At 41.6% G+C, this 17,149-nt stretch overlaps 1 protein-coding gene across 1 annotated transcript in view; it reads left to right on the top strand.

The window, feature by feature from the left end:
- ITPR2 (inositol 1,4,5-trisphosphate receptor type 2) overlaps window positions 1–17,149 on the top strand; it is a 238,969-nt gene that overhangs the window by 115,167 nt on the left and 106,653 nt on the right. Inside the window, exons 34-35 of the mRNA XM_019471985.1 lie at window positions 680–822; window positions 2,857–2,965. Of these exons, the coding sequence (XP_019327530.1) occupies window positions 680–822; window positions 2,857–2,965 (252 nt within the window). The remainder of the gene's footprint in view (window positions 1–679; window positions 823–2,856; window positions 2,966–17,149) is intronic.

The following is a 17,149-nucleotide window of genomic DNA, read 5'->3' as shown; positions in this document are numbered from 1 at the left end:
AAGTGAAGCCAACATGCAGGGCCTTTTGATCCATGATCTGAATTCAGCTCCTACAAAAGTCAACAGAGAGGGGTAGGAAGTAAGTTCTTTTCCCCAGAGTGGTTCGCAGACAAGGATCTCCTTTCTGCCTTTTCGTGGTCACATGTGCTGTTTTGGCTGCAGAGGAGGTACTGGGGGTTTTACGAGCCGTTGTGTCAGATCTGTGTCACTGGAGAATACCTGTAAGGTGGAGATCACCTTGTGCACCTAGTGGTTAAATGACATCAGGAGTTTATGAACTAAGAAAACAGCAGGACTTAGACAAATGGAGAAGCCCTAAATACCAAGGAAGCAACACCTCAGTTGGTACACTAACACCACGTATGACAAGCAGTGTTTTTCCAGCACACCATCTTCTTGACTGTTGCTGAGTGTTTTGTGGGCATTACTGCAGAGGAGAAATTTGAGAGAGAACAGCAAGGTCGATAGTAATGGGCACCTTCCCGCCCCTTGAGGAGTGGCATGAAGAAAGGCATGAGGTCGCTTTACTGTCACCTGGGTTAACATGGGCTCTTGTTGCTGGCTGTCAGAAGTGGGTCAAACAGCTCATCGCACAGTATCGTGCAACTCCACAGCAATGTTCCTCTAGTTTTCTTGGTCAGACATGGTTACAAATGACATTCTTCTTCTTTTTCCCTAGGATGTAGTGTCCTCCTTGGAGCAGCAGTTCACTCCCATGATGCAAGCTGAATTCTCGGTGCTGGTTGATGTGCTGCACAGTCCAGAACTTCTTTTTCCTGAGGGGAGTGATGCCAGGATAAGATGCGGTGCTTTCATGTCCAAGTAAGTGGTGTAAGGAGGGGCCTATTTGCTTCTTTGTAAAGGTGGCAGGGAGTTGAAATTTTCAACAGCACTTACCTCTGATTCTCAACAGTGACTTAAGCATGTAGGTGTCTGAGTTCACACTGAAAGCTTAAACTGACGTCTTTTACTGCATGTTTGATGTTTCCCAGCAGTTTAGGAGTCTGGAGAGGAGTCGAGAGAGAGGTTGCTTGCCTTGCCTGCCTAGAAATTGAATGTTAGTAGCTTGTTAAAACTGTGACAGGCTCAACGTACTTCTGTTTTCTTAATGGGCTACTTTTGCTATTAAGCTTCTCCAAATCTACAGCAGAAACTTAGACTTTCCATGGTAGAATTTTCAAGAATTCATAGGGAGGTGGGGTGGGGTGCTCAGGGCTAGATTTTTTTTTTTTGGTAAAGCAAATAAATCTTGCGATTTTTATTTTAAACTGCCAACAGCTCTTTTAAAAATACATTTCACTGGCACCCCTACCTGGTCTTGAATTATTAGATGTTTTATTTGCAGTCTGTGCATTGGAATAGAGTCTTGCAATTTTTTTATTGGTCCTCAAGTGAGATGTTCTCACAGCCCTTGAGAAACTATAATTTAAACAGAGGTAACTTGGGGGAAATGAATGCATTTGGCAGCTCTCCTGATTCCTTGGCTTTTTGCATATTTTGCAGAGGTAGTGTTATAACAATATACTTTATATGTTTGGAAAAATTAAGTTAAATTTTGAGCTTGTCCCATCCCATCCCCTCTGTCCAAACTCCTTTCAAAGTCAGCATCAAATCAAGTCGAGGGCTGCTGGACGTGGCCCATGTAATCCAATAAGCAGTTTTCTGTTTTATTTAATTAACTTCCATGGCAAAGGAATGCTTTGCGGAGCTATGCAGGAATCCTGAGATAAAGGTGTAACTCTTTAAAAATATTGTTAGTACTGCAGGCCTGAGAGCTGCATTGTTTTGGACTCATAGCTCATGAAATTGGTGAAGATGACAGTGGGAGAGTCCTGCGCGGTGTCTCCACTGAGCCCAGGATGGCATTAGTGCACTAACTTAGCAGCGATCTAAATATAATCAGTTCCGTTGGGTTATGGAGCACTGGTCTAGACAATGCAGTGTCATTCCTCCCAACCCTGTTTTTGGTGACTGTTTGTGATTTAGGACCATTAATGGTGCCATCTTTCACTGTAAATTGGTGGCCACAGTGCCTTTGCTGTATACTGATCCTAGGGCATAATTTGATGAACACTGTTCTATCCACTATAACCCAGCACTGGTACTGATGGAAAAAAAAACCTGTCCAAGGCCTCCAGATTTCCTCCTCCCTCCTGTTTTCACAAACATTTCTCCAGCAATGAGGTGAACCAGTGTAAGGACTTGCTGTGCGCAGAGGCAGAAAGGCTGCTTCTGGTATTGGCTTAAGCTGATTGAAACCCAAACTCCCATCACAGTCTCAGCTGGAGTCAGAAATGTACCTTGTTTTCTGACTTGAAACAGTCTTGTAAAGTTGTTGTGTGAATGTAAACAATGATTATGTTTCATCCAAATGTCTGCATTTCTGACTGCTTCCATGTCAGGTTTTTGCGGATCCTTTTGGCTGGATGCCATTTGCTAATTATATAATAAATATAATCATCATCAAGGTTGGAAGGTGTAAAGGTTGTAGTTTTTAAAGTTTGCAAGATGCATGGTGAACATTGGTTACCTTTAAATAAAGGTTAAAATAAATACATGGTTACCTTTAAATAAAGAAAGGATGAAATAGCAAGTTTGGATCTTAATCTGGAAGCACTCGTAAAAACTGGATATAGAATTCTGCCTTCTGTATGGGCAGTAAAGTATGCAAATTGACACAAAAACCTCATAACACCTTGAAAGTCCCATTTCCTTTTTAATTGTGATTTCTCTTGTCTGCTTTTATTCCTTTCCTTGAGGAAAAATATAGTGACAGGCAATTTTTGCATAAAGAAATTGTAGTATGGCTTAGGAACAATGTGCAATGCTCTTTAAGGTTTAATATTTTACTTTAAGTTTGATTAATCACACAAAGAAGCTAATGGAGAAAGAAGAAAAGCTCTGCATTAAAATTCTTCAGACATTACGAGAAATGCTTGACAAGAAAACTAACTTTGCGGAAGAGGTACTGCTACCATTTTAGTATATTTTAGTATTAAATATAGAACTAATAGCATGGTAATAAAATGTTGGCTCTAGGACAGTAACAGAATATGACATGATTTCAATTTCGTACATGTTTTAAAGATAACGTGGTGTCTTAGGAACAATGCGGTAAGGCAGAAAGTAAGATTGGAACAAAAGAAACTATCTGCCTTACATAGTTTCGTATCAGGGACTTGACAAGAGTCAAGGCAAGGAAGATGAAATGAATTACCACTAGCGAGTATGACTATATACGATATTTCTGGAGACTGGTCTTCTTATGTCACATCTGACTTTATCCATCATAAGATCAACTGGAAATATAGGGATTTTTAATTGCAAGTGTACAATTTTTCCCTGCTGCCTGTGGTGCCAGACTTTTGTACTCCATACACTTTTTAATGCTCGTAAATGTGTGACGGGAATATGTAATGTTTTAAGCAGAGCTGCTAGTTTTGGGGAGAAGTGACATATTCTGTACTCTGTAAGTGTCTAATTATTTCTTGCACTCCTCTCTCTCCCCTTATTGCCCAGTTTTCTGTTGCAAAACCAAGTTTTTCAAATAGCTCTTTCATCTTGCCTGTGCCTTTGGGTATCAGTAGCTAGATTCAGGTTTACATGTCAGCTGTCCCTTCTTTTTGAGCCTGATCCCTGTGCCTTTTGTGTGGTTTCCTCTTATCTGTGTTTCTGAGTATTCCCCAAATTCTTTCAGTATTATTCACTCTTAACATGAATCATAGAGCTATTATCTAATCTTTCAGTGCCGTCATTTTCATTTGTTCACAGCTGACATGTTTAGTCAAGTATGTTCATGGGTTTCACTTTACTTCGAGAAAGAATATTGATTACAACCCTGTGTCACACTGTTTCACTGTCTTAGGCTTTTACACCCAAATATTTTCAGATACCTAAGCAACAGTGCTTATTCATGTTATTGTACCTGGCAAAATTATCCACCATTCAGGTATACTAGCTATGAGATTCAATCTTAACCCCAGTCTAACCTTAAGAAAAATAAAAGTCTATAGCGGTTAAGATGTCCATGCCTATTTCTGGGTGTTTGAGATTTTACTTTTAAAGTTAAATGTTTTGGTCCTGTCATATGATGTGATAAAGTACCAACACACTCTTTTTGTTTTGATTTCAACATATGGACATGGGAACATATTGCCCAAGCTTCTAAGCAACCTGCTAGACAGAATAAAAAAAATCTCAAGGCAGAACAGTGAAATGAAGACAAAGGCAGCAATAGCAAAATATCAGCCTTGCTCTATGCAAAAACAACCAGTGCCTGCAGAGCAAACCAACCCCTCTTCACCTCCTGCAAAGAATCTAGCTCGAAGAAAAATGTGGTTAGGCCTGGACAGACAGAAATTTTTTTTTAACGTCGTAACAAGAGTTTCACAGATGAAGCAGATACTATTATTCTTCGTTATTATTCACACTTATTCTAATAGCTTTCTGGGTCCATAATGCCACTGCATCACATGGAAAAACTAATTTGCTTTTGTAACTGCATGCTATGATGAACTTTGCCAAACCTCTCCAAAATAGTTGCATAGACCCACCAAAAGTTAACATCATCTCAGGACTACAGGGGAAAAAAAAGCAGTGCTTTAATGTATGACTTAAAACAAGCAAACAAAAAACTTTCCTTTTAATTAGGTTTAATTAGTTTTAATTGCTCTTTGTACCCTGTTGTGGATGCTCATACAACGAGACTGAGTCGAGCCACCAGAGGGAGTGTGCTCCATTGGTACGCAGGGGCTCTTCACCCAGCCAGCCCAGCCTCTGGTTCTTAGGAGTGGACATAGGAGGTGTATGCCCAGACCCCTTGCGTGACTGCCACCATCTCAGTAGGGCATGGTGGGTGGAAGAGCCCTTCGGGAAACAGAATTTCTCCCTCGTGCTTTCTCTTGAGTCCCATAGATTTTACACTGAGGAACGTAATGAATCAGTGCAAACAAATAAATGAGTAAACAAGCTTGTATGGTTTGCAAGTGCTTCTCTGGCTTGCTACTCTTATGAGTCATTGTTCATGGTATGGACTTCAGAATAGTAAAAATAGCACAATGAATAGCCTCTTGTGTGTGTTTCCAACTTTTTTTTGAACTGTGATCTCACTGCCTGCAAAGTTATTCAGCTATGTTATGCAGATACTAAAAAAAAAAGTAGTAAATATGTAATGGTAATAGCAAAACAAAGCTACAGAGGGACATATGACATTTTGACAGGAAGCCTGAGTTTTTTAATCATTCATCATACTGTATTTTGTGTGATAAATTTGACAGAAATAGTAAACCTCCAGTTTCTGCAGACTTTCCCACAGTGAGAAACAAGGAAGAAATCATGAAATAGAATTTCTTCCTCTCTCTTTCTCTTTACCTCCCACAGTTGAGATCCAGGTCTGGAAACCTTGCCTTCCACTGTCTTTGTCTTTCATTTGACCACTGGAAGGTAGCCTGTTTTGTTGAAGGAACAGGAGGAAAAGATGGCTGTAGTGCTTATTTCACTGTTTTTTATGCCTGTTCCTGTATCCACTGTCTCAACTCTATTGTTGTGCCTCCCCTTGTTGGTGTGTTTCAGGGCTGCTCGTGCTCTCCTGGCTCCATCCTCAGTTGCCCTTGCAGTCAGCCGTTGAGGCAGCGCTTGCTTGTGTCTTGCTTTGCTTAGTGCTGCAACATCTAATCGTGTTAGGAATCAGTGTTTAATTTCAGAAGTTTGATTTAAGGTATATAAATGACACATAAAACCTCTTGGTCATTGCTTGGCTTTCATAAGTAATTGTGGGTGATTATTACTATCTCTCGGAAGTTCTATGTTAAGTCCTAGTCCTATTTGTATTGATTGGGTAACTAACTGGAATGAAACTTGATCTACAGCCCATCACTTACAGAAGGCTCTTCTAGAACAGTGTTAAAACACTTGGGTAAAGCAGTGTGTGGACCAAGTCGACATTGCCTCTGTTCTGACAGTTACTGTGGTAGAGATAAAAGCCTACTTTAGACTGACTGTTTTAAGAAGAGGAGAGACAGGAGAGACAAAGGACTGTGTTTGGACTAGATCTGCCCCATCTATGTTTGTTTTTTTGTTGCTGGCCATTTTTCTACCCATTTTACAAAACCAGAAGGATCTTAGTCTAGAATTTTTGAATTTTTAGGCAAATCTTTTTTGTCCTTCACCATAGTGCTTGATTTCAGTTTAATTTCTGTGTGAATGCTGCCTCTAGACCTACTTACATGTCTCAGTTTGAATCTGAGTAGCATTTCCAAAAGCACCTGAGACACGTAGGCCACTGATGCATGTTCACTTTGCAAATGACTGGAGCAGTTTAAAATCTTAGCATTCTCTTGCTGCTCTGCGAAAGCGACTGTCCTTACAACGGAGCTTGTGGGCCAGGAGGGGTGAGTCCTCCCAGCTGCTTCAAGGAGGGTGCAGAAGCTTAAATTAAACCCTCCCTCAGTGAACTGGATGAAGTTGTTGAACTCTTGACCAAAGTGTGTTTGTATGGCAACTTCTTAACCCATTCCAGCTGCTGGCATGTCAATGCCTTGGGCATGGACAACCTTCTGATTTCCCAACTGTTCTTAAATGAGGTCAGCATCTCTGGGGGAAAAAAATACTATCTCTGATAGCGTGTGTATATGACAAGTTTAGTGTAACAATATTGGCTGATCAGAGTATTAATGGATGATAGTGCATTACAGAATATGGCAGAATCCAAGCCTGTATACCCTGCCAACTTGTAGTTCCTAAGGGAAACACTATTATAAATAGATTGAACCCTTCAGTAAGGGTTACTTGTGCTGCAGAACACAGACTTTATACTTTTTTCCTGCTTTAGGTGTTGAACTACTGTATAAATAATTGAAAACTGCATTTTTAAGTGTCAGTAGAACAAAGACTGTGTAAGCTGCTTAATTGTCAGAAATAAGTAGCTGTGCTTTTTGCCTTTTTTGGAAAAAATTATGAAAAATGTTGTCTTGCTCTTACACGTTTGCACTAGCTTCATGATTTAAAATCATAGAAGTAGCTTTGTAGCCTTTAATTTTGCAGTGTTAACGTTTCTGCATTCCACTTTAGATATGAAATGTAAGCTGTCCTCTCCTCTTTGTTTTCAGCAACAGCACCAAATATACATGTGAAAAAATAGTACAGCTTCGGTGTAAATACAAATGTATTTTATTCCTGATGATAAGATGTAGTCCCTGATATGGCCACTATCGGCTCTTGGGCATTTTGTGCCAGAAGACCTAAGTCTTTTCATGGAGTTGACAAAACTCCAATGAGTTTGTCAAAAGCAATTGTCCCAGTTCATGAATGTATTGATCTACCAGTCAAGCTGAAACCAGTAGGAGCTGCAGGTCTTTTTCTGCTGTGAAAAATGGTCTCAATGTGTCTTAAGAGCCAAGAGGTGTTGCTGGGAGCCACTGCAGTGTCCCAGCGTTGCAGCTCTTTGAATCAAAGACATTCTCAATTTAAACTGCATTCTATTCTATAGCCTCGTTTTTTCAAGATGATTTTACCTATTTGCATCTGTGAATTAGGCAGCATTCAGATAAATAGCATATGTAGGTAAAAATAAAAGGGGAAAAAAGAGAATAATTCTGAATATGTGGGGCTTGCTTGAATGTATTATACCTGAAAAGGATGCTTATTTTAAATGGGAGGAAGAACAGGATCTAAAATTCCTTTATTTGTGTTACTACTGGCATTTTGGATTAGTGGCACTGCAGGCATTCTGAAGAATTAATTTAATTTTTCACCATTTCTGCTGTCTGTTTTATTTGTGCTCATTTATAGAAATGCCTATGCACTAGCCTGTTTTTTCTCGTTGTCAATAGGCCATTCTCCTCACTAAGCTCAGTGTGGCTGTAAGGTAATAGGGGGTTAGAAATACTACAGGAGAACGTTTAAGCTCAATGCTGTTTATATTGATTTTTTAAAAAAAATCACTTGAAATTTCAGCTGGTAAAGGACATTTTTGCAGTATCCTGCATTAAAAACTCTCTCCTTAGGAAAACAGCCACAGTCTGGGGGGGACTGGAGGTGCGGGGAGGAAGAATGTTTGGTTGCCTCTAGCAGTGCCAGCCTGGTTGCCGTGGCCAGCGCGTACTTCTGGTACGGCCAGGAAGCCGCTGTTTTGGCTTTGTCGTGGTGGTTAAGTGATGAAGTACGGCAGAAAGGTCAAACACTGCTGGGACAAACCCCTCCATCTGTGCGATGGTTTACGTCAAGGTGGTGGTCTGTTGCAGAACCTAAGCCTGCACTGATTCATTGCAGTGGAGGATTCAAGCTTTGCTATTGCTGTGAATCCTCCGAGCCTGTAATTGCAGCGGCAGGAGCATCAGAGCTTTCAGATACGCAAGACTAAACACTAAATGTGGTCAGACCCTTAAAGTGTGGTAATTTCTCATTATACCCATACGCTGACATTTTACAAGCCAAAGAAATAAAACCTACAGAGAAACAAACCAAGGCAGTTTCACTTTTCCCCCCTCTAGGCTTCAAGCTGGAATAATTAAGCACAGAGATACCACAAGGCATGCAGATACTGTCGTTTGTGCTAGCTAGGTGTTGTTAGCCATAGTGCCTAGTGCCTCAGGCCATCGGCCACTACGGCATGTTGTTATTACTGCATGTTCCTGGCGCTTTGACAGGCAGTATCAACTAGACTATTCTGAAGTAGCATCCCTCGTCTTTACGGTATCCCTTATCCCTACTGTAACGTGCATGGTTCTGGACTCAAGGAGAGTACTGCTGTACGCTGTGGGGGACATCCCCCAGATATTCTGCTGGGTTTCCAATCACATACATTTACAGAGAGATTTATTTTGTTGCTAGTGCAAAAACCTGTAAGTACTTGGTATATGAAAAGCATGACTTCTTTTTAAGGGGAGATTTTTTTCTGTAAGTAACAGGCCTCAGAGATTTGATCCAGCTTTGGACTGTCACCTGCTTGTGTTCAGAAGCCTGTTCAAAGCGACTTTACTTGGGCCAGTTGTGAGGTGCTTATAGTGGTCTGTGTCAAGGGTAGTTTCAGGCAGAGTGCATTGGTCTTGTTGACCGGGACAAGAACTTTAAACTGAAAGTCATATATCAAGGACAGGTAGGAGACAGCGCTTCTGACCTCTTATGAAGTGTTACGTCCTGATCTAGTGAAAGGCAAGAGCACTTTAATCTGCTGCTGGGAGTGAAGCACATGCCTAACTACTTTGCAGGACCAGGTGCATTCATGCTTTTGCCCTCTCTTTCATATGTATAATTGTTAACTGTCACTGTGATCCAAATATATTATCTCCAGAGACTTGAAGGTACTTCTAGCTCAAGTGATAGTTGAGTGAGCAATGGTGTTCACTACTCACTGGTACTTATTCTTCTTTGTTTCAAAACCTTGGTTATTTTTTGTTTGTTTGTTTGTTCTCCAAGTCACAAACAAATCTAGTAGCAGGGTGCCAAGGCTGAAAAAACACATGGTTGTAAACACATTTCTTTCGAAAGATTGTAGCCTCCTAGCAGCTCATATTTATCAAATTTTAAGAATATGGTATGTTGTTAACCAGTGTTGTTTCAGAAATACTAAGCTCCAAATCCTGATTGATAAATTGTTTTGGAACTTGTATCATCTGCCTTTCTCACATATATGAACTTTCCTCTAAAGGAGCATCTGATACTGTAAAATATTTTTTCTGTAGATACTGATTTAAACAGCATCAGCCAAAACAATAACAAACTGGAGTAGCTTGTTCCTTGCTCTGAACTTCAAATGACCAACTTCTGCTCTGGAATTTCCCGTTTACACAGTGTATGTGACATAAGGATGCTCCTTGTTTTCCCCTTCTTTTTTCATATCAGTTCCTTTCTGTGGATCTGATCTTAAGAAACAGCAAACCAGCAAGGTTTCAACTGCCTGCAAACTGTTTGGCATCCTTCTCTATTACTTTTAGTTAAAAACAAATGGAAAAGAGTGCAAGGGAAGAGAGCTGTTTAACAAATGAAACCTTCAGAGCTCTGAATATGATTCATCTCACCTTACTCAGGTACAAAATTCATGGAACTGATCAGGATCCTTTATGTGAACAACAACAATTGGATTTTATTTTTGTTGTTGTTTTGAATACAGGTGGGATGGATTTCACTAAAGACTTCAGTTCACCAAGAAGTTAAATTCCATGCTCACTATAGCTATTTGAATCAAATTCTACACCATGAAGGCATCAGGATAAAGGTTTTCTTTCTGTCTGGTTTTATTTGTATATTTTAAATCATGAATAAAGCAGCCAAGATTTTTAGGAATTTAGTAGAAGGTTCTAGCAGATACTAGATTGGCAAGGGGCTAGGTAAATGACCAAAGGTATCTTGTAGGTTAATATGTAAAATGAGTCAGCAGTTTTATCATGTGGTTCACGTCTCCAGGTGTGTGGAGTTTTGTGTGAGGATATATTCATATGCATAAATATAAATATTTATTTTAGATGATATATTCCTATCCTGTCTCTTTTTTTAATGAGCAGCATATTGCCTCCATGGTGGAGTCATATTAGAAGACAAGTATTTGAATGTGCATTCTGCGTCCTACCATATTGTTCTGTTTTTAACGGAGTAGATGTTCTTGCTTAGAATATAAAGTGTCTGATATGCGTTAATGCTCTCAGAGTTACTTAACATGAGGAAAAATGTAATTCCCACGGCCACCCTAATTTTAGTGATTGGTGCTTGTTTAAAGTATCCAGTTGACATCCCAAGAGTCCTGTGTCTGTGCTTATTCGCAAAGCAGGAGCAATTCACATGGGTGCAATAAGGTTTTCCTACCCTGCCTGTCTGATGCTGGGAGGAGCTACACTGAGGTGAGAAGGGGAGTTCAAAGGAACATGTGACTGATGAGTATGGGGAGAGAAACAAATTGCAGGCATCCTGAAGTTTGAGATAGTTGTAGTTTTTCTTGGGAGTTAGGAGAATAAAACTACATAAACCTTTCTCCTGACTGAGCCTGGAGGATGTTTCTCCCCACACGCCTCCCGCCCCCTTTGAAGTATTAGTTGCTATACAGAAGGTCCAAATTGCTGAGCAGTTTCTGTATCACTGCCGGGTAACGTTTGTAATTTTTACTGGTGAGCACAGAGGAGTGCTGCAGTATCGCAGAGACCACTGTGTGGCAACTGTGGACTTTTCAAAAATGTCTCCTGTCTGTGGGAGCAGATCAGCTGCTGCTGCTGCTGCTTCTGCACAGCTGAATTCCTGCAGCAGTCAAATGTCTGCAGTCGTGGAGGGGGCAAGAGAAAATGTCTCCTTTGGTCTTGAATTTCCTTGGAAGAGGAAAAGGGTTCTTTTGTTTTCTGTTTTTTTTTGTTGTTGACTGTCACAAATTTGCTGTTGCTTTATTTAATATGTTTGAGCAACAACCCTGTTTGTACTTTGCAGTCGCACCAGAGATAGCAGTGAGCAGAATTCAATGCATTGTATTAAGGATGGCCAATGAATATTTATGATAGACCTAGGGAGCCAGTAATAAAAATGAAATCGGCATGATGCCACTAGATCCAAATCTTTGATCTCTGTTTTAAGAGAAAATACAATAAAGCAGGGGCTAATGGACTCATTATAGTGGAATGGTTAGTTATGATTAGTTAGGGCAGTGTGAATAGGTGGTGTTACATAAACTGCTTTAGTCCAAGATTTACGATTCAGAAAAGTGTTTCAGGAACTGAGTTTCTACAAAAAAACTCAGTTTATGATATTACTTGGTTTAGTCAGTCCAAACACAAAGAACTAAAGATGTATCTCTTTCATGTATCAGAATGGGCAATGCTCTTACCTTACTGGGGGAAGCAAAAGCAGTAAGAATCGACAAGGCCCTTCTACTCAACCTCTTTCTGTGCTTCTGCTCCTCCTCTGTCACCCTGTGAGCAGGTAGGGAGGGCTGAGCACAGCAGGAAGGTGGAAATTGGATTCTACTCCAACCAGACTGTCTTGTTGGATACCAGATGTGAGGGGACACTTGGGGTTATCAGCAGAGAGGGGAAAGCTCAGGGTTCTGCATCACCCAGGAGGATGCAAGGGTCCTGGCTGGAGATGTATGCCCCGGCTGGAGCCACCTACCTCCACTGGGAGCAGGGAAGAGACTACTGCAATGTGCTGAAGCAGCTTTGGGGAAGCCTAATGAAGGAGTCAGTATTTGACAGGGACGGGGAGCAGGAGCGAGTGAGCCATTTTTCTTTTTAATGGTTGCAATTACTTGCTTAACATCCCTGACACACTAAGCAAGACGCAGAGGAGGGTTGATTCCAGGCCGTAGATGAAAGCTGATCTTGAAGTCTCTGTCTAGCCAGACATGAGGAGGAAATGGAAACTCACTGTTTTCCGATTTGTTTCATACTGATGTAATTTCTAAGGGACTTCATCACTAATGACATCTGGCAAGGGATTAGTCTGTAATGTGGTCCAACTCCCCCCTCTCCCCCTTTTCAAGAAAAAGAAAGTATATGCTATATTGAACTTTGGAAAACAGCTATTAAGCAACCACAGTAACTGCTTCTGATAGGATTTTTTTTTGTCTGATGAGGGTTTTACCCAGCATGTTTGGCCTTGGAGGAGCGCCTGGATGGTATTGCCAGCTGGAATTGTCAGAGCTGCTTTGTCTTCTGTCCCAGGAAAACAGAAGCCTGGCGGGCAGTCACTCTCGCTCTTATTTCATATCCCTGCTTAGTCAGAGTTGCCAACCCCAAGCACTGAAAACCCTGAGTCAGGCCACAAACAAATCACGAGATTTGGCTTGAAAATCATGAGATTTTTTAATTACAAGTAGTTTATTTGGGATTTCTTTGAGTCTTTAGTGTGTCTGTTCTTCCAATTTTATTCTACAAATCCCAGAGCTTGAAATATGCTTTATTGAATTATGCATGTGTTTGTTTACTTAAATGAAAGCCAGGTTCATTTATGGTTACCTGACCTCTGGAGGTCGTGGGGAAAAGACCAGAATATCTAAATGATGTGCGTTGACCAGGCTGCTCAATGAGGGGCCTGTTCTGGAGTTGGTGATTGCCCGGAGGATTATGAGTTTAATTATCTTGGTGTCACTTTGACCCCTAGGCTTTTTGCAGAGAGCTTTTTTGTTGGGCAGAGCCTGAAAGTGTTCTTTCAGTTTATGGCAATGAACACTTTGTGCAGGTTGTGCCTTGTTTACCTTGCAACAGCTTTTCATGGGCAGCATGTGGCACCTTGCCAGTGAGGCCCGATTAATCCATTTTCTTCCCACTGCAATTTCACCATTGCTCGGGTCTTGCTCAGAGGGCACACGTGCAAAGGCTCTCTGCTGTACACAGAGCACGACGTGCTGACACGGTGTGGATGTCAGCGAGAGGCTGTGCTGGCTCTGAGCTGGCTGAGCTGTGAGACAAGGAAATGTGCTCTGAAGGTTTGGACTAGTGTTGGTAACTCCAGATGCAGAGCTGTCATTTGGGGTTGGAGAGAGGACCTTGTCACTCTGAAAATTCCTGTTGGCAGAGTTGTCCAAAACATTTTGTCCCCAAGTACTGAGTAGTTACGCTAGCGATGTCTCCTTATATTCCTTTTTTCTGCAAGCCTTTTACACCCTCCCCTCCTTTTTTTTTTTAACCACCTTCCTCCTCTTTCCTGCAGAAAACTTATTTTTTGACTCCTTAGTTGTATATGGTAGCATTGTGTCCCATTAGCCCCACATCCAGTAGGGCTGGATGCCAGTCTGTCTGTCTCAGCTGCAAAATAAATGTATATAACCTTGACTCTCAGGTCTTTCAGTACGAAGACTTCTTACTGACTCCAGGTGAACAACAAGCTTCGCTTGAACCAGGTGTTTTCTCAGCTATGACCAGCTAGAGGTTCTCAGCTCTAGGGTTCCCCCCAGGCCATGCTAGTGGGTGCAGTTTAGCCCTTTAGGAAATCAAACTCTTCTAAATATACAAATATTTGACTGTGGCTCTCTAAAAATGAAAATCTTTGCATTTAAACAAATGCTGGAAGACCTGCATGTTGTTGGGAAGTTCTTCCTCTTTTACTAGTCAGGGCAGTTTTTTCAAAGGGGCTAGAAATGTCGCTGGAGAATAGAATATACAGCCTGAGCTCCCTTGATTTTGCGAAGAGACCCATATTAACTAGGTTGCTTTTGTGAGGCAGAGGAAATAACAGTGGTAATTCACTGCTAGCAATAAAGTGGGTGATGGTCAGTAAATTTACCCTGGATGGCACAGAGGATTGTTCTGGTTATATGTCAGTCTTTATTAAATTTGTCCTGGTTGTTGCTAGCATTCTGTTCGTGTAGTCATTTTAATTCTGACAATAAAACTGACCATAAGGACCTAGAAGGGGCCGTTTGAAAAATGGAAGTTGAACAGTTTAAGCTGTCCTTTTCTTCTTTTTCTTCATATTTAAATATTCTTACAGTGACTAATGTCACGCATGGGAAAAACTCAGATTTTGTTATTTGAGTTTGGATTTTTGTTCTGGTGCGGTGTGGAAATGTTTGCATGAAAAAAAAACCAAACCTCAAACAGAGTAACAAGTTTAAGAGGTTACTTTGGGCTGTGGTGTGCTTAGTCAGAAACGAGTAATTTCTATTGCAGAAGTCTGGGCAAAGTGCTACCTATTTCTGCCTGTGTGTGCAAATAACCTGCTTATGCCACACAGCCAAAGGAAAGGGAGTCAAATGAGAGCAGTGCTGGCTGCGTTTGAGCATGCCGAACATGCGTGTTGAGCTAGGATTAGGAGGTGGCAGATGAACTGACTCCTGGAGTCCTACCTGATGCTCTGTGAGGTTGGTTAGAAGGGTTTGCTCTCTGGAATGTGGTCTGCAGAGAGTCACTTGACTTAAATGAAGCTGTTTATATAAACAGATTATTTCCATACCTATGATACTGAAAGAGCTTGTTTTAACTCGGTAGCAAATTCTAGCATACCAGGTAATCTAAATACAGGTCTTTTACTTCCTTTTTAAAAAAAAAAAAAAAAAAAGAAAAAAACAGGAAGTCAACTAGTTGATATATACTTTAATTCAACGTATATTTAACCTAATTTTTAAATGCTAAACAATTTGAAACTGGAAAAAAAAATTCCCTTGAAAGAGCTTGTTTTAACTCGGTAGCAAATTCTAGCATACCAGGTAATCTAAATACAGGTCTTTTACTTCCTTTTTAAAAAAAAAAAAAAAAAAAGAAAAAAACAGGAAGTCAACTAGTTGATATATACTTTAATTCAACGTATATTTAACCTAATTTTTAAATGCTAAACAATTTGAAACTGGAAAAAAAAATCTCTTTGAATTTTTAAACCACCTCTCTCTTTCCTATTTTTGCACATAGTTTTTCCTTTTCTGTTTTGTTCTGATTTTTAGCTGAAGAAAGAGTTTCTCTGAGAGCAGGAAAGGAAGTGTTGCTGGGATAATGTTTTCTTTTGAACTAGCCAACAGTTTATGGCTTCTGTGTCTTTAAGTTCAGTACTTTGATCGCTATCTGTCTGTTTTGCTACTAAGCCCCATGTAGTGTGATTTTACTATTGAGCCAGCTGGGGCTCTGCCCCATGCAAGAACCATGAGGTAATAAAATCAGAGTAAATGAAAAGTGGTTTCTCAAGCCCTCTGCACGATTCTGAACTATTAATTTCCCACTGCAGCTTTGCCAGCTGAAAAGTAGCTGCTTTACTGCCCTGGACTACGCCATGCACGTACATCTCCATCTTCCAGCAGGGGCCTCCAAAGCCACAGAAGGTGGCAAACCAGCCGCCGGGCAGCTGCAGCAGTGCACAAAGGGGCTCTTTCAGACACGTTCTTGCTGGAAAAGCACATGTGCAGCTAAAACAAGTTACAGTGCCCATCTGACTTGAGCAAGAGCCACCCTGGGGAAACGGTCTTTATTTTTTTTCTGAAATTGGTGAATAGATACAGTGCCCTAATGGTTGTTTCTGACTTGATGAACGCTGTGTCTGGGCCCAGGACTTAGTTCATTCTAGGTTTTTCTGTTGTGAGAAGGGTTGCTGAAGGACAAGGGAGGGGAACTGATCTCCCCTCTGATGGGCTACTTGAATACGGCATCGCTTTTTGCCCTGAGGTGCTGCCCAGTACTGTTGCTGTGCACACGTGTCAGTGCAGCAGAGGGTGCTTTTAAGTATCACAAGCTAGCTCCCGTTTTGGGCTCCTCTCCAGAGGACCGAATGACTCACCTTCAAAGGTCTCTCTGAAAGTGGAAGCAGGACTTTGCGTATGACAGTGCAGAACCTAGCAGCTGGCAGGGTGCCCATTTTCTCCTCCTTGTATCAAGCAAACGGTGTGCTCCTGGGCTTTGTGAATGAAAGATTTGTTGGGAAAAAAAGGTATGAAGTCTTAACAGACACTGATTTAGTACGCTTGGCTTTGGATTATCTACATAAATTCTTGTTCTGAAGTTGGCTTCTATTGGGAAAAAGCATGCTTTTTAAAATTTGCTGAAATGTTGGCTCACATGAAGAGTGACTTCTTGAGTTGTGCAGACTTCAGAGATGCTTCCTGCTGTGTTGGCCAACTTGACTTGCAATGCCCGTTCTCCTGAAGGAAGAATTCTGGGCCAAGGTGGCTCCAAAAACCTGCAGCCCAAGAGGGTGATCCAAGAAAAGACAAGGCACAGGGGCTTTGCACGTAGTACCCTCCCTTGCAAACCTCCCTGTGGGATGCAAGCACTGATGCTGAGCATGGGTGGGGTGGCTAGCAGCTTCCAAGTCAGTAAGCTGGATGTCGGTACGAGACCGGTGCAAGTTCGGATGTGTGTTAATCCTGCGCTCCTCCCAGCACTCAACTGTGATCTGTGGGTGTTATATTTAGCGATGCAGACCTGCAGACGGTGACACTGGTAGGAACCCCCTTGCCTGAAGTGGATCTAGCCCTCGTCTTTGACACAGGGAGGAACATGTTTTATCCCCAACCGCTAATATATATCCATTATTAAATAGTGCCTGCCTTGTTTGTGGAGAACCGCTCCAGGTGAATGACACCTGGTGCGATAAGTATGCGCCAAGCCGGAGAGGGCCGAGACCTCGCTGCCTGTGCTCAGCTGCTGCTTAGGATGAAAGCCGGGCACGGCTGGGAGAGCAGGACGTGGAAGAGCAGTGACCCGGCCTCTGGCCGCCCTGCAGCGTGCGGGGCGGCAGTCAGCCGGGTCGGGGC

Source organism: Aptenodytes forsteri, unplaced genomic scaffold (genome assembly GCF_000699145.1).
Source record: "Aptenodytes forsteri isolate BGI_AS27 unplaced genomic scaffold, ASM69914v1 Scaffold241, whole genome shotgun sequence".
In the NCBI taxonomy this organism is placed as follows: domain Eukaryota; kingdom Metazoa; phylum Chordata; class Aves; order Sphenisciformes; family Spheniscidae; genus Aptenodytes; species Aptenodytes forsteri.
This window is presented reverse-complemented; position numbering and strand designations above follow the sequence as displayed.